Source organism: Macrosteles quadrilineatus, unplaced genomic scaffold, assembly GCF_028750875.1.
Source record: "Macrosteles quadrilineatus isolate MER2022 unplaced genomic scaffold, UCM_ALF_1.0 Scaffold_9__3_contigs__length_116548681, whole genome shotgun sequence".
Lineage (NCBI taxonomy): Eukaryota > Metazoa > Arthropoda > Insecta > Hemiptera > Cicadellidae > Macrosteles > Macrosteles quadrilineatus.
In genome coordinates, this window is record NW_026542602.1 from 104,421,048 (window position 1) to 104,440,061 (window position 19,014).

General features: G+C 35.1%; 1 protein-coding gene across 4 annotated transcripts in view; it reads left to right on the forward strand.

Moving 5' to 3' along the window:
• The first annotated feature begins 7,643 nt into the window (after window positions 1-7,643).
• The window catches only part of LOC129002483 (histone deacetylase 4-like), a 129,291-nt gene continuing 117,920 nt past the window's right edge, over window positions 7,644-19,014 (forward strand). For all 4 annotated transcript variants that reach the window (XM_054430321.1, XM_054430322.1, XM_054430323.1 and 1 more), the window contains exons 1-2: window positions 7,644-7,759; window positions 11,536-11,610. In XM_054430321.1, coding sequence (XP_054286296.1) covers window positions 11,568-11,610 — 43 coding nt within the window. In that variant the 5' untranslated portion in view covers window positions 7,644-7,759; window positions 11,536-11,567. The remainder of the gene's footprint in view (window positions 7,760-11,535; window positions 11,611-19,014) is intronic.

Below are 19,014 nucleotides of genomic sequence, written 5' to 3' on the forward strand. Positions count from 1 at the left end.
TTTACTGGCTATATATAATTTCTTTTTGATTATATAAAAAGTATTTTCTGCCCAATGATATATTTTTTGACTTTGCATCTTAAAATTGGCACTCAGCATGTTATAAAATATAATTTTATCTATAATAAAAAATATATTTAATCCATAAAACTGTTAAAATAATTAGAACATAACAAAAATTGTATAACCATTTTTACACTTTTACTTTACTTTCATCTTTTGGAACTAAAGTAAATTACAGAGAAGTGTGCTGGTAAGAATTAAAACAAAATTAACTGTTCTTGATAGATATAATGTTTATTAGAAAATTATTATAAAACAATAAAAAATAATAGAGTTAATAAGGTATATACAGCGGCCAACCTAATCCAAATCGTGGTCCAGAGCTGGGGCTACTTCTTTCTTCCTGAAACAAGCATTTCAATGTTATTAGAGAAAATCAAAATTTTTACTATGTGAAAAAATGTGAATGTTAGGGTTTTTGGTAGTTTTAAATCTTATGACCATAAGGCTGGTTAAAGATGACAGGTTCTTAACTTAAGCATTGAGGGACTTTAGTTAGGAACACTATTCATTGACCACATCACTGTAATGTTACACAACACACTCAGCGGCAATAAATAAGTCCCACTTTACGGTAAACTACCTTACCCTAACCTAAAAGTTTTAAATTGGTTTATTCCGACTAAGCATGTGCGACACAAACTCAAGCTTTGTGGGGCTTTCATTGTTTGTGAAAGACACATATTAGTTAGGAATATTCATTGACCACATCACTGTAATGTTACACAACACACTCAGTGGCAATAAATAATCCCACTTTACGGTAAACTACCTTACCCTAACCTAAAAGTTTTAAATTGGTTTATTCCGCTTATTTATTCATTGCTTGTAAAAGACACATATTAGTTAACAATACAATTCATAGCTTAGAATGTAAATAAAGTTGCAATCAGATAATAATAAGAAATATACCTCCTGCTCGTCCTGAATTTGGCTTGCTGTAGCCAATTACTAATCAACGTCTTTATTGATGCCTCTGTAGCCTCAGAAAAGTTCTTTCTTGCAGCCACTGCAACATTAAGACAAATATAAGTTTAATCTACAACAACAACCAAACAGCAAAATTTAGAGGTTCTCAATCAGAGGCTACAACATTTAAATGTACGCTAATACATGTAATAAAACATTTGGCATCCAAGTATTACTAAATGATTTGGGATTCCGGGGTATTGGGGGGGGGGGGGAATTTAAGCGTCTGAAATTTATCTTGTTATGTCTGCAACTACTACAGTAACACCATATATCGCACAGATCTAGTTTTTCTGGAATAGAAACCCCTGAATGGCTAAAAATTCCACACCCCTATCATGACTGGTGTCTTAAACTTGAATTTTTCAGTAGAGATAAACCCCAAGTTATTAGAGGTTGTGAGATGTGGACCGATAAGGAAACTGTAGCTGAAGTTAAATGTTTGTGTTATCCACATTTACTCTAAACCTATTTTTTACGTTAAATTGTTAAAATTACATCATGAAGTTAAATAACTATTTCAACAACCATACAAAGATTCTCATGATAACATAATTATTTCATTGAAAGAGAAGGACAGGCACCAACTGAGTTTAAAGAGAGTTTTTTTAGTAGCACAAGTCTTTACCGTAAGGAATAAGTTCACCTTACAAGTCTAATCTTTATTTCTTGTGTTAATTTCATAGCCTAGCACCATTCAATAAGGTACCTAAGTTAATACAAAATTTAAGAATCGCAATGCTCGACAACGATAAAAATTATTATTAACAATTGGTCTAAGTTAGGCCTATAGGGTACCCTTAACCCCATTGACAGTTAACACGTTGGGTGCTGATGACGGGAATTCCCGCCATTGCTTAACATTGAAATAAATGCAATTTTCATGTTCAAACATGTCAACGGCACTTTAAGTGTTAAAAGGGCAATCAAAATTGAAACAAACCTTAAGTTAAAAGCCGAGTAAGTTCTTAGGGAGATGTATATAGTTTACATGTGAGCTCAAGGGTTACTGTCGGTATATTAAAAGAGAAGAGGGCTTTTCAATTAGATGGTCTTAGGCTAATGTTTTTTTTCCATAAAATAAAAATGTCTTAAAATATTATAACTTATGCATTGTTCTTACATGTTATACCTAGAGGATAAATTATTTTATTTGTTTGAATTCTTTAAGCTTAACTGTGGCAGGTCTTAGGCCTGCGATCGTCGGTATGACGCCGTGGTCACGGATGAATGTAATGAAAGTTCTCATATACCGTGGGCCTAAACTAAAAAGACACATAAGTTATCTATTACGGACAGGGCCTATAACGAATTGTATGACAGACAATATTTGAAAAGGATTCAAGACTTCCTATTGCCAATAGGCCCTACCTATTAGCCTACCGATATTGCTTTTTTCGGCTGTTGTAGCCTAATTGTCATCGATACTTCTAGACTTTGCATGAAGCCTACCTCAACCCCCTAGAGTAGATAGGCTATAACTTAAGTAAGGCCTAGTAGGCTAAAGGTTAAGTTACCGAACCTATTTTTTACTTGGCATTCATGTAAGTTACATAGGCCTATACGACGCCTAACAAGTAACCCTGTGTTTAATTTACATTCATTTGACTAGACTACTGGTCCCTAGTACAATTTTTACCCACGGTAACTTAAAGGCTACTTAAATGCAAATATGTATAGGGATTTATTTATCATTTTATGGTAGGCCTAGGCCAATATTTAAAAGCCTTACTCAGGCTACCTTGTAAAAATTAAAACATTTATGAATCAAAACATAGCTTAATATAGCCTAGCCTAGCCTTAACATAAATTACACACTGTAAGTTGTAGGTCTAATAAATATACACACAGGCTAGGTCACAGTCTCGCATGTGGGATATTAAAATAGGTATAGGTCTAAGTTTAGTTTAGTTATAAAAGTCGAAAGTTAAGTTACACTGAAAATAGTGGCGCTTGATTAACTTTATTTGAGGTTAAAGAAGTTAGCTATGGCTACTTTCACCTAAATTAGGCCTGTGATTATTACAATTATAAGTGAGCAATTTATAAAACAATCAATGTAACATGTGAACGGTTTCTAGTTGGATTGAAAATAATCCTAGGATCAAATTCATACATGACAAAATCAAAGCCTAGAGACAGGATTAGCCTAGATGGTAACTTTGTTCCTGTAGCAAGTGAAATGATGAACTCTTATAATGAATACAGTTGTATTCGAAGAACTTACCTTTAGTTTAGAATTGAAAAGTCCAATAAGCACTTAACTGAGTTAGAATAACTAAAAACTTAAAACAAAAAGAGATCTGAGGAGCAGGAGAGTTCAAGCGATGACTATTGACTAAGACTAAGTTAAGGGGAGTCGGATGTCCCTATATAGCCCATGTTAAATTGATTAACTTAGGGTACCGATATCTCAAGAACCAAAACAGATATCCTTTTAATTTTTTTTTTATTTTGTAGGTCTTTAAAAACTAAACATTTTGAATACATAAAGAAAATATATATCTCAAGGTGAATTTGTGACATATTTTTGAATTTATAAAATAAAAAACCGCAAAAATAATTTATATTATAAGCTACAATCAAATTAAAAAAAGCTTATTAAGAGATAAGCTGTATTCAATTTGTAGAGTATTATGTAAGAAACAAATTAAAAAAAAAACTATGAGGATATCTGTTGTGGTTCTGGAGAAAAATGTACCTTTCTACGAAAATTCATAGTTTTTCACAAAACGCGGTTAACTGGCAATCTACATAAGAACTTTGAATAAAAAAATATTAAATTACCTTTAATAGTGTCCAGCTGCATAAGATGGATTGTCTGGGTCCTCTTCCTCATCAAACAGTTCTTCAAGTCTTAATTTGGTCAATTTTGTGTTTTGTCTAATTTTTTTTTCTAATTCTTCAATAGCTTTTTCTGCTTTTCGAATACGAATCTCATCATTTTGTTTCATTAGCCTTATCAAGTTGTTGCCAGATTTGTAGCCTAGTTGCCTCAAAACTAAACATCTTACAATGTTACCTTGGTTGAAACAAGATATGGCTTCATGAACCCCCATATCTAGTGTGGATTTGAGAACAAATGTGGATTTCGGGATTCGCGACCAAATAATATTATTGACGGACTCATTTCGGTTCTGTGTACCGCCATGTAAGCATTTCTTCAAGAGATCAGGTGAGGCAAGGTCAACAAAAATAGGCTTTATTAGTTCCATAATTACCTTAGGGAGGTGGAAGTGATCTTTGTGGGTATAGATCTCTTTGTTCGCCTTCGCTCTCTGATACTTGCACCAGCTCTCCGCACCCTTAGGACAGTATGAATGCAGAGGGTTTTCATCTGAAGAGAGGATATGGAAGTATACAGCCCAAACTGCCTTCTTCATGTCATCTAGGCTTGAAGTATTCCTACGAATGGCTAACCCGTAATAGTTTTGTATGTCCATGATGGCACTGTCTGTTAACCGACCGCGGCCTCCAACCGTTTTCCCATCATTGAGTTTCTGACCAGACAGATGCTTTTTTAGCGTTTTCAGCCGTGATCCCATTCTCTTCTGCACATGCCCTACACATTCCAATTTCTCTATTTGAAAGTCAGGTCCATAGGGCATGAGTTTTTGGACAGTTGGGAAGGCTGAGCTGTCACCATCTCCTAAGTAATACTTATATTTAACGCCGTATTTGTCTTGCGATTCAGTGAACATCTCGCTTACTCCCCTAACTTCCATACTTCCACTAGGTCCTTCAAAGTTGGCCACACAATTCTCTACATGCTCCCTTTCCAGCCTTTTCTCACATCTGCAATGCTTGCTGTACACCTTTACATCAAGCACTTTCCCTGTGTCGACACTAACTGCTGTTACAGCACCATTTAGTGACCTATGGCCGCGACGCTGCCAAGTACCGTCAAGTGAAACACACAAACTGTCCCTATCAAAATTATTTGCAACCACAGATTCTTCAACTGCTTCTTTAAAACCTTCCACACAAACCTCTTTTATTGCCTTGCATATTCTTTTATTATAATATTTGAAAGCAGGGGGTTGAGGCAAGTTCATAATGGCACACACTGTTTTAGCGGCTTCCTCGCCCTTTCCGATACACCTAAATCCATAAACAAGCCTTGTGTTTATTACTGACTTCTCATTGTGCTTCTTTCTATCATTTTGATCTGATACTTCAGAACCACATCCAGTGCATTTTATTGTGATCTTCACACTTAGGCCTATCCTATTCGTGGTTAGCACCGTAAGTGAATTTCCGCACTTTGCGCAAACAGCAATTTCTTTTAACAAATTGTCCAACAGTTTAAAATCTGTTATATCAAACATTTGATTACCTTCATCATTGAATGCATCATAAGTAGTTAGCTTTGGTCCTACCTTCTTCTTTGATGAGCTTACTTTAGCATTTTCATTATTTTCCTCAGGTGAGGTAAGCCTAGGCCTAGGTTGGATAGACTCAGAGTCAGTTTCATCCACTGATAGTTTTCTTTTTCTTGAACCAAAGAATTGCTTTGGCCTCTTGCTAAATACCTTTTTCATTCGAGGCATGTCTTCAACAAACACAAAAGACTATTGTTTTATCACAAAATACTTCTTAGTCAAACTTCTAAACACCAAACACTCACTTGGCAAACAAAACAAAACAATAACATCACTTTTGTTTATAACCTAAACAATAACAAATAGATCAGCTGAGAACTGCAGACAGTATCCAAACAGTTGAGTGAAGATTGCTATCAATACAGCTAACTAATATAGAAGATCGTATAGATAATAACTGAAGTACATACTATAAGAAAAACAATTTGTGGTTTTTGTCACTATGGAAACGTCAAAACTCAGTTGCAATGCGTTAGTAAAACTTTCATAATTTTTTTTCTAGCAATCGGATTTCTAAAAGTAAGGTATCATTTGAAAGAGCATTAAATGAGGAATAATACAACATAAAAAACCAAATTTCGATAAAAAAAAATTTTTGGCCATCCGACTCCCCTTAAAGTTTAGGTTTAGACTGCTATATTGCAAATGGCGGAGTTGCAGTTGAGCTTGAGGCGAGGGTAGTTTAGGGGGAGCGCTACCGCTAGCGCTGCGTTGCGGTGGCGTCGGTAAACAACCGTTGAAGCTACAAGGAACAATCAGGCAATAAACAGGAGCTGGAGTACCAAACACGATTCGCTGTCCTTGGAACAGTCCTGAATCAACCCAAAAATATCAACTTAAATTTTTAAGCAAAATTCAAGAACGAAGTTGCCCTTGAATCAAGGACTGTTGCTATCTGGGAAAGATTGTGAGTTTTTGAGTTCTAAGCTACTGTATGTCGCAGCTGAATTTCGATTCCTGATAACGAATAGGTAGAGACGCGTCATCATCACATCATCAGTAAAAAAACGGGTTTTCCTAGGTGCGGAAGTGGAGCGCGGAACTTGTTAATTGGAGAGCGGAATCCACTTGCCGTAGGCAATTTAATGTTACTGTTTTAATAGAAGGAGAGCGGAACACCATGTTAATCTCTTTTCCGCTCTCCGCGCTCCTCTTCCGCGCCTAGGAAAACCGGGCTTAAACATGGTTTGCATATGGTTTGGCGGTTGATGTGCATGGTGTTAATTTTAATAAAGAGTAGGAGCAAAGGTGGCCCTTTAACCGACCCCTCATTGAAGCACTCCTCTCAATGGGGGTATTTTTGTTGCACTCCCCCCCCCAACCAAGGAATTAAGTTAACTCACTTTGTGGAGAACAGGACATACAGGAGGTTTGTAAAAAGGCAAGGTACATAAAACCGGTAGTAGATACCAATACATAAACGTGCAAAACCACGGCCGCCTTTAACTCCAGGCCGCGGCCTTCGAAGTGGCAACGCCACAAGTAGGGTTGTGTGTAACAGCTGTTTTGTTTGGAAGTAGCTAATATGATTTGTGTATTTACGAAAGCTTGGTCACTGGACTATAAAAATATCGACTCCATTTAAATGTACAGATACATATTTTCAATTCGAATTCATAATGTTATGGTTTTAAATTATGTATGTTTTATTTCAATATTTAAATAAGTTAATGTTCCTAAATTTAAATTTAAATCAATAAAGTGCGAATTAATGAGCAGGTGTAACCTTTCTGCCATTTTATCTTATAGGACGTCTGACACCAAACAACCCCTAAAGGTGGCCGTGGCAAAACGCATAGAATCCGAATTAATTGATTGAATATTACTCAAATAGGCAATTAAAGAGACGTAGAATCTTTCCACCCTAACCCTGGTGGAACTTTTCCACTAAATCCTTGTTTTGATATCGCAATTAATTGATTGATCTTATAGGCCAACTACCTTACTACCTTATAGTCTTTTAAACTAAACTATGAATCGGGTTTTTTTTTTATTTGTATCTTTTTTTTTATTTTATAGATCACAAAATACCCTGACTTCAAAGGCTCTGTTTATTATGACATTTTTGTACATATTTATTGAATAAGCCTGATCAACGGCGTACAAAATTAGCACAGCTGTAAATTGGCTTTGAAATAACCAAAGGTACTGGTATTAGTGCAACAAGTAACCATAGGTGGCGATCTTCACCTTGACTTTTTTTAGCAAGTAAAGTTGTTATTATTTCTAATTTTGAGTGAATCAAGGTGTGTTGTGATGGTGTAATTTGTGAACAAGATTTTCTTTTTAATTGATAAAAACTTGTTTTGTAGTGATATTGAGTGACTTTTTCTAGTGTAATTGTTGTAAGTATCATTTAGATTTACCAGTACTTTTTCCATCTAATCTTGACATTGTTAATTTCAATATGAACAACACCTTATTTAACCTTTGATCAGAGATTGTTGTGATAAACAACCCACCAGGGATTGATTTTCAACTTCCCTAAGGTATTGAACTAATCTCTTAGTTTCCTAAAAAAACCTAATCTTAAAATATTCACATATTACTTCAAATTTGGCTTTTTATTGTTATGTACATTATCCTACTTGAAAGCTATAAGTTAGGCTAGGCTAAGCAATTAAAGAAAACTTAACTTGAATGTTTTTAAATATAGGCTAGGATAAACTGCTGTACCACTCTTAACTTCATGTTATTATAGCCATAGCTTAGACTATTTACTGACACTGCATTGGAATTAAATTAAACTATGATAAAGTTATTATCACCAGCCTTTGATAGGCTAGGCTAAGTAGTCTATCTTTATTTACCTATATCAAAAGGAAAATTGTTAAACAAAATCTCAACGCATGGTTGATACAACTATGAAAGCCTATCCAAGATAAATGTAGACTAGGCCTATCAGTCTAAGATTAATCAGGGCAATTCTTTGTAATGTTTTAAACACATTAACCATCCTGTTAACAAAATGACAGGTTTTTCAATTTTGGTAGAGGATACAAGTCCGGTAACCGGATGTGGATTAGGCGTCCGTCAGTTACTGTCATAACCTAACCTAACTAACCAAACTTGCTGATAGGCTAATGAAAAAATCAAATGAAGGTTAAATTCTGTTCATAAAATAAAATTATAAATGCTTAAAATTGTAACAAAAGATTTAACTTATAGTTAAGAAGAAATGGCATTCCAAGCAAAATCTTTAAAAAAAAGTTAGTGACACCTTTGTGATTGGATCTAAGTAGGCCTACCTCTTGTACATCAGCCGAGTACTCTATCCACTACACCATGAATACCGATGGTAGTAAACCGTATCATTGTATGTTAATGAAGTTCCGGGCCCCGACAACCCGGTGACGTCACTGCCGGACGCCTAATCCACGTTCGGTTACCGTACGCGTATCCTATGCGTTCAATTTTAGCAACTGTAACTTCAAACTCAGCTACCATTGACTTAAGGTATTAATTAAAATCATGATTAGGCCTAATGTACTGTAACGTCATAGATTGTGTAGCCTAATGTCAGATGGGACTAAGTTAAAGTGACACCAGCAAAGCAAGCTGGGTACCGGGTCTGCTTCTTTTGTAGGCCTACAGAAATTATTAATTTAGACAACAAAAAGAGGGGATTCTTATGGATGGTAAAGCTAGGATCGTACAGTCTACCACACTCTTAAAAAATTTTTCAACCTAAACCTTACCAGCTGTTAAATCTTCTTCCTGGTGATATGCCCAAGTGTAAGTGGACCAGTTTGATAAATCCACTGAGTTAATTCGAGTAAACTAAGTTAAGAATACAACCAAGCCATGTATATTTTCAGAGGCCATGATACCTCTCAGAGAGGACAGTTAAGTTTTAAGGTAGACCTCAAAATTCAAGAATAGGCCTAACTCCAGGGCACCATCTCCATTCACTTATGAGGCACTATTGTCACTTTGTTATTAGGCTAAATAGGACTAGCGTCGAACTTTCTAAAACACCAACACAGCATGATTGCTGTACAGTAGTTGAAGACAAATATGAATGATTTAGACTAAACTTAAACTTATTAGCTTTTTGGAGTAGGCCTACCTACTAACTTAAGACAGCTGATTTACAGTAGTTTGAGATTTTGTAAGAGATTTTGGTACTTTTGTATTAGGCCTATATGGAGGCCACTTATTTTACAGCACGCTGCAGCAGTTAGGTTATGTTTGGTTACTGTATTATAAATATGTTTGAAGAACTTTCCTCGTAAATCGGCCATGAATCAAATGATACCAGATGAGTCATAAAAAATTTATGTTAACCCAAACCAACCTAACCGCTGTAGCGTGCTGTGTAAGGGTGGCCTCCAAATAATACGAAGTAGGCCTACCGAGATTTTTTCTGTACAATGCCCAGTGATGCAAAAGTTAGTAAACAAAAAAGTGTTTTAAAATCAATACAATCATCATCAATTGACACCATTGATGCTTAGGTTTCAATAAAATGCAAGAACACAAATGCGCAACTTTTCTGTTACCTTTTTGGCCTTTTTGTGTTTACCGAGCACATTCAGGATAACATAGGCCTATTGGGTTGATAAGCTAAAGACTGACCACCCTGCACTACCTACCTATTCTGCTCTGGTCACCTCTGGTTTGCCTATGTGACTAAAATACCAAAACGGTAGGTACTTCACTGTCCGTATCACAACACAGACCAGTAGTCTATGGTGACGAGTAGTTTGAAACACATATAAACAGAAGCTGCCATTCGCGCTGCTTGCAGGAGACCTAAGGCTAGATTTGGTTATTATATTATTTATAATGAACTTCATAGCTCTTTACCCACAAAGTTCACTTTCTACATCGACATTAACCCCCAAACTACCTCCCTTCTGACAGGGGCGGTTCCATCACGGATTCTTGAAGGGGGCTCTTGCTTGGAATCTTGGGTTATAGGCTGTTTACCACCTCCTAAACACTGGGGGTTTGGGGGGTAGAGATATAAAGATTTTTAATCGTAGAAAAAAATGTTTAGGCCTAATTGTAAAGAAACCAAGTTTTAATGTCAGGGGGGGGGGTTGAAACCCACTGAAACAATAAACCATGAACATCTTCAGCAGTCGAGGAGACATTATCCTCCCCAGCGATTGAAGACAAATCCTAAACATCTCCTGCGATCAAAGGAACATCATCATCGCTATGAGCGATCGCGGCGTTTTGTTGTACATGCAGTCCTAAACCACGGCATGGTCGTAAATCCAACACTGTCTACCACCACTCATAATTCAGTTCCATTTAATATTGATTGAAGGTTTACATTTTAGGCTTTTCAAGTATTTAAATGTAGTATAAAGTCAATAACTAATTAACATTAAGCGTTGGCCATCACATTTTTAAGGTCATTGTCAGAAACTGATCCTTATCAAAATCATATCTCATTATCAATAACCTCACTACCTACATTCAAGCGCTGATTATCTGAAGCCCGGATCATCCGGAACGTGGCCGAAAAAGCCGATTACCAGCGTTGACGCGATAGCGTGAGACAACTAGTGGTGACGCCGAGACCGCATATGGTCACGGATGTTGCTACAATTGCAGGAGGCAATCAAACTAGTAAAAAAATACCTGAAAACATAAAAACATTCATTGTTGTCTTGCCTACATAGATACAAAGATTCGTCTATTTTTATCAATTTACTACGGGCACATCTGTGAAAGCAGTTAGACAATATTTGTACAGAAAATTATATTGTTTTAAAGTACCGGTATTGTAATTTGTAATAATTAACTGTATAGTAATGACAAAAAATATAGATTGTGCTAGTTCAGGGATGAATACATTTTCTCCACTATTACTTAGACACGTAGAAAAGTTATTTAAATTTTGTCTGCAATGTTTTTGACGGACTTAAATTGTTTACTCATAAATTAAGGCTGGCGTCTTGGCCCAAGTGCTCCAACAAAAAAATTGTTGTTGTTTTCTTCAGGTAGGCTACCTAGGTACCGTATATTAGAATTTGGCTATTTCCTTTTAAAATTCTTTATTTTTACATGATCAAGCAATATTTAAACCTTTTAAAGTAGGTTTCATAAGATAACAGCTAAAAAGACCTTTCAATCTTTAAATACCACAAAATATATTCTGTTTCAGACTTGCAATGTGACACCCAAACTTCATCTGCCATGTCGACCCCGACACACAAGAATACTGATCCTCCTCCCTCAGGTATGTGCTGAGACATTTTATGTGTTAAATTATACTTAACCCCTTTCACTCTTCACTGTCCATCAGCATCAAAGATGTCAACTTCTCGCATCCTAGTTTGACAAGAGACAGGAACGGTCTTGTGACTTCCAAAGCGTGTTCTTGTGACACAACGACAAAGTTTTTCGCCTGCCAATAACAGGCTGCCGCATCCTGTTGTTTCAGCAATGTTGCAGAATGTCCATTGTCGAGAGTCCGTTATCAACGGGCGTTGTATCCCAGCGATTGTTTTTAAATGTGTTGGACATTACTAAAAATTAAATTTACTGTCATGCAAACCGATCATCGAAAAGATTTTTTCAGAACTATTGGTTTTACAAAAACACCATTTGGCGGATCTGCTGAGGCATTGCCGCAGCGCAACCGAAAAGGGTTTTTTAATAACAAGGAGGTTCGCCACAACAGGCTAGCCTGACAACAGTTGTCGTGTGGCAACCCAGTTATTCATCCTGTTATGTTATATAACCACCATGGACTAGGGTGACTATTGTTTTTTATTTATAGGGCCTACTAGAAATATGTCTAAGCTGAACTCAAACCACAATATTGGGAAGTTGGCGACAGCAACATCTAGTAGCAATCATTGTGATTTATCAAGATTCAAATATCTTTATTAATTTTTTACAAAATACAATAAGGCGTCAATAGATGTAGATCCAGGCAAGGGTGGTCCTAGACCTATTTTTTTGGGGGGTACTTGTACCTGAAACGGTAGGCTTCTTAAGGTAAGAATGTTGCTAGCAGTAACTGTTCTCTGAAAAAAGAAAAGGAAAAAGTAGGCCTAGGCCTATAGGTTATGAAGTTTTAAAAATGTAATTATAAAACAATTGTGGGTAAAGTTTCACTCATATTTGGGTTAAAATACACACCTAGGTGGTGTCCCCATCTCAACTACAGTTGAACCTCGTTTGTACGAACCTCGATAAAACGAATTCCTCGATAAGACGAATTTTTTTTAATCCCCTTGACACTTTCATATAGTTCAATGCTAAAAACACCTCTATACAACGTAGTAATTAAGTTAAAAACCTCCATAAGACGAATTTGTTTGTGACATGGGCTAGGACTAAATAACCTCTATACAACGAATATTCTTAGCTCAAAACCTCTACAAGACGAACGTGACCTCTATAAGACGAATTTATCATAATCTTAACCTCCATAGTACGTAGTTTTCAAAACAAACAGAAGCTTGTCTCAACATGAAATCCCCACCCATCCCTCCTCCTTCCTCAGTGATTGTTTGGAAAAACCTTGGAGCGAGGAGAAACCTCTATAAGAAGAATAACAGCAGCATTAAACCTCGATAAAACGACCCTCTTTATTAAGAATACCTCTATAGTACGAATTTTTCCCGTACCCCTTGAAATTCGTCTTATAGAGGTTCAACTGTAATTGATACCGGTAATTGATAGTAGAATAGTATAGAAACAGTGAGGGCATCATTGTTTAAAAACATTATACTCCATATTAACTACTTACTAGCTGTTACCTAACCCTCAGCAGAAGTTTTGCCAGCAAAACTCTCTATAACTCTAAGGGATGGAAGTGAATTTATAGTCATATTCATGGTCAAGAATCTTTATTCATAGTATACATGGTTGTACATGAATAGTGTCAAATAAATTAAAACTAATGCTTAAAACTATGATAAAGTCATTTTCAATTCATCTAAAGAGTATAAAGACAGATCCATTAAATATGCCTTGAGACTTCTTTTTTAAATTTTGGGTTTTTGTTCTGTTTTAATTTTCAAAGGAATAAATTTAAAAAATACATGTCCTGCATTGATAGTCTTTTTTTGAAGAGCTCTAATTTATGTTTTCCAATTACAAAGTTATTTTTGTTACTTGTATTGTAGTTATAATTGTTTCTTTAATTGGTGGATTGAAATTTTTGTTTTTGACAAACATAATACATTTAAGAACATAGAAACCATAAACAGTGAAGATCCTTAAATGTTTAAAGTGTTCTTTTCCAGAATCATCTTTGTTCATTTTTAACATAGCTCTGATTGATTGCTTCAGTATTGTCAAAATTTGGTCTAGATTCAAATTTGAGGTGGCTCTATATACACATTACAACGGTGTTTTATTGTATTTATATGTAATTAAAATTTGGATATAATTACTTGGGTTCCAACAAGTTAAGTTAAGCTACCTCATTTTTGATTTTATACTCAGGGTCTAAGTTATTGCTGTACGGTAACCAGGAAAAATAAAAAAACATGAAATTGAGAACAAAAATGGACCTTTATTTAAACGTAATGACTTATAAACTACTTACAGAATTCAAAATCAAACATAAGTTAAGATATTGATAAATTTAGAGATTGTTTACGAATTTTAAATAATTAGACTATCCTACCTAGGCCTATATGATTTTAAATTATTGATATGTGATTTATGGCTTAAATAAATTAAATTAAATCTGGCCTGTTTGTGTGGTGATCTGAAGTTTCATCGTTGACTACGGTTCCGCAGTTGGGCTGTAACCAGACAACAGTCTCCCACTGTAGACGGTACGGTGATATCAGAAAGAATAGTTTGATTTCAGCAAGATGTTTCTTTGATGCCCACTCGGCCTTTGCGTAAACAGTAGAGGTTGAAAATACACAACGTCGGTCTGAAGATAGAAATAGGCTGCTAAGTCATCAGATCCACCCTCAAAACAGACGGGAAATGTCGATGTATGCACACAGACACAACAGAACTAACCTATATTGTCGCTAACAACAAGAACATCACACATATCGGTTTCACAACACAGAAGAATAATATATAATGTGTAGGCGTCACGAATTGGAAACACATTCACTTCGTCCACTGCAGCACGACTGTACTAATCACCCCTACATCGCAGCCAAAACAAATACATCCATTCATCTAGGGTGGTATACTTTGACTGACTTGCCTAGTCCCTGCTCACCGCTCACCTCCTACACCTAACCCGTATGGTTCGAGCTCTCCCATTGGCTGCCGAACTCACCCTCGGCTCCCGAACCTCGAAGATATACGAGACATGTTTGCGTCATCGCATTGGCGCCATCTCCACAAGCAAGTCCCAACAGGAAAATTTTATGTACTCTTAATTGCATTTTGTCACGTAGGCCAAGTAAATTAATCGATTTATTTTTATATTAAATATTATCAAATTACCAAATTACCCTTCACAACATATGCCGTAAGATATACTAGTGTACATGGTGCTCGAATTCGAGCAATTGCAATGTATTACAGGAGTTATTTCAAAACGTCATATTTACAATGAGTTTAAAAGAGTCAACTCAAAGATTACCGTTGTGTAACTCAGACCATGTTTATCTTCGTTATTGATAAACCTAAAGCATTCCGGCCGGTTTTCTCCTTCTCAAAATGCCTCGCTGTACAGGCAACACAGGTCATTGATAGAGGGCCAATCGGAGAACAAAAATTTGTTTTGGGATAGTGTTAGGGCGCATATGTAACCTAATAGTTGAGATTGTCCAGGGTCAGGTGCTGACTGTGATGATTTAAGCCTATTACGCACCACTGTTCTGTAGCTGCGGTCGTTATCACGATTACGCCTCCTGTCTATTTTTCGTTGTCGTCGCGTCGAAGGCATTTAAAAGTAAAAACAACAAATAAACAAATTATAGCTACACAAAACAACGATAAATGCACAAATTTAAGTTACAATCGTGCTAACACAATCCGTCATGGCGACACAAAATAACGATAAATACACAAATTTAAGATACAACCATACTAACACGATCCATCTTGGGGGTTATGTTTACACAAACTCAAATAGTAAATAAATAAATAACAGCAATTAAATTATACAGCTGATCAAAATGTAAACAATTATGTTCTTCATAAGGATAACATGGGAACTTTCAAAGCCACTGGGGCAGAGCCCAAGGGACTGTTTCAAAAATGTAAGGCCAGTTTGCAAATCTACGCGACACGCTCTTTCCAATGAGACATCAATGGATAAAATCGGTTAAGAAATGGCGGAGGAGTTCAACCGAAAAAGTTGCATGTAGCGTATTAATTATGTAGATGGGATTGAATATGGGAAAAATAAATCATTTTAAACACTTAAATACTGCATAGTTTTGGCATTTTTCTAATCGCACAAAGGCCGGAATTTATTTGATTTAAAACAAGTTGACAATGTTGGTACCAATACAAGTTACTGTCCAATGTCAGGCCAAGGAACCTTACGGCTTCTGTTATTTCAATTGGTTGGTTATTTACTTCAATACTAGATAACCTGTTGATCGAAATCGAGCAAAACTGCAAATTGAAATAAAAAATACCCCCGCCGCAGCAAACCTGCAGACTAAGCGAATTTCCATTTCCCTGAATGGATTTACACTAAAATGTCTCCTTAAAAATATCACATTTATTCCCTATTTAAATAGAATCAGTTTAAAACATTGGTTTGCTGCAACAGGGAGGGTAAAAGGGTTTTTTATGTAAAATCTTAATAGTTAGTAGTTAATAGTTAGTATCGTTGACATAAAAACATTTTCCAAATTTGGGCAAAATATGTTAATAAACAAGCAAACTACAACAGTTTACTTATTCTCCATAAAAATAACATGGGAATTTTAAATTTACAATTTTTTGGAATTTTCTCTGTAACCATTAGGCGCATTATAACGCTTCAATATACTAAATTATTTGTTTTTTTAAGCTCTACAAAATAGTTTAGAAAGAAATTGCAAAATTTTATGTTTTTTGGGTCAAAAATGGGAAAAACCCATTTTTACCCCATAAAAGCCCCCATAAACTCCCGTTCCCGTGGTCCGATCATGCTGGTTCGCGAACTCGTTCGAATAAACGTAGGCTTACACGTTTGTACCAAATGTCATCAAAATCGGATCATTTTTGCTCAAGTTATCGCGCTAACGGACACATATATATATATATATATATAAATATGAAAAATAGAAAAATAGGGCTACTATATATAAATAAAGATTAAACATTAATAAACTTAGTACCCAAGTAAAATTATTTATTAAAATATTTACTGAATATAGTTTCGGCTCTAAGGCCATTTTCAAAGTAAACAAAAATCAAAATAAGATATGTAAATAAATAAATAACATATGATATTATAAAACTTTTCTAACTTGTAACATAATTTTGTCTTCATTGATTAATTTATATACTATATGATGTGTTGTACTTATTTTCATTAATATTTTCTCAATTTTGCTATTTTTTCATATATTGGATTATTCAATTTTGGAATCATTGTATTTAAAATGTTTGATTTGTTATTTTTGTAGTTCATATAAATATTAATTTCTTCTTTTACATTCAATTTTTCTCTGTCTTTTTCAATTTCTAATATTGTTAAGTTTTCTTCGATCTTAGTAAACTTATGTTTGGATTTTAGTAAATGATCTGCAAAATTTGATTTCATTGATGTTTTGTTTTTCGATTTATATGCCTGTATATGTTCGTTGAATCTAACTTTAAAATTTCGATAGGTTTGTCCAATGTAGTAGTTGTCACAGTCAGAACATTTAATTTTGTAGATACCAGATGCATTGTATATATTTGCTGTATTGTTTGTTATAGGATTGTTGGTTTTATTTTGTATGATTTTAAAAATGTTATTTTTTGTTCTGTAGCTTAATTTTACTGGGGTATGTTTGAATGTTTTCCTGATTGCTTTGTTAAAATTGTTGTTGTATGGGACGCACATGAATTTCTTTTCTTCTTTGTGTTTCGAATTGTTTTCTAAGTTTGATTTTAAATCATTTCTTTTCTTAATTTTCTTCTTGATCATATTATCAATCATTTTGCTTCTATATCCATTTTTTTCAGCTAGATATTTTATAGTGTCGACTTCTTTCTTGTAATTTTCTTTATTTAAAGGAACGTTGACTAATCTGTGTATTAATGAATGAAAAGTTGCAATTTTGTGTGTCCATGGATGATTCGAATTTTTTGGAATTATTATGTCTGTAGTTGTGGGTTTTCTGAATATGTTAAAAGAATGTTTGTTGTTTTGGATGGAAATTGTTAGATCTAGGAAATTGATTTAGTAATAAATAATTTTACTTGGGTACTAAGTTTATTAATGTTTAATCTTTATTTATATATATAAATATATATATAAATATATATATATATATATGAATTTGAACGGATGGTGTTTTTGGCCTCTAGGGACCTCAGAACGAAAAAAAAAATCGGTCCCGGGTCCAGGTCTTACCATGAGTACTACGATAATAGCTTATTCCCTATATGGGAAATTCGCTAAAATAAACAACAAAAACATAAATAGCATGACCTCAATCAAAGAGTAATTCTAAAGTCTATGACTGATTATAGAAATACAAAAAATATTATGTTGTAACAAATTATAAAACTAACCCACAATATTTAATATAGATCCGCTCTCATACTGCTTTGGTCATCTCTTATGTATTGTAGGTGGGTCCCCACTATGAGAACGTAGATGTCAACCACACACTGTAAAGTGAGCTTTTCCGACCTTATGTTGCAAGCCAAATCCCTCTCTTGACGCAAACCAGTACGACCCGTAATATAGCACTGTTAAATTATTTCTACGATAGGTTCTGTTTTAGGCGTGTTTAAATTAGGGGCCCCAACCAAAGTCTCCAGTTGGGAACATTGGAGGGCAAACAAGTGGATCTAACGACGGATCTAGATTCGCGTTTAACATTATTAGTTTTTAAAAAAAAAGAAACTAAGATATATTTGGTCTGGTGGTCCTCTGTTTTCAGCTTTAAAAATAGTGGCGACATTTATACAGGTCGCATCATTGTAGCGAGGAAAGCCAATTATTTTGTCTCTTATTATGTACATAAGAATCTGCCTTAACTCCTCGGAGCTCTCGTCCCTACAAATTTCGGCCACAGTTTTAAAAGATTGGGCAAATGGGTTGGCAATGTGACCCTATTTCCCACATATTTTATCATTGAATCTTTCCTTTCAAGTTCAAGTGTCATGGATCTTGAAATTGTAGATCCCCAGTATGATCCTCTCATCTAAATGAGCTTCAGAGCTGACCATGGCAAAGGCGGAATTGAATTGACGAATTTTGTTCTAATAATTTCTAGATCCAAGCCTCACAGCCCTGATTTCAGATTGGGAGTTTCCAATAAGTTCCTTAAAGTATGGTGAATTCCGCAGATGAGGTAAATGGTTCTCTCATTTATAGCAAAAAAGAGTAACAATTGAACTGTATCGGCCAGACTTTATTTTTTTTTTTGCTTAAAATGTAAGCCACCACAATGTAAACATTTAACGTTCATTTGACAAGGTTAGATGTATCCCATACGATGGTTGCCACTCTGTAATCTTCAAATGATACATTGGGAGATTGATGCAAGCG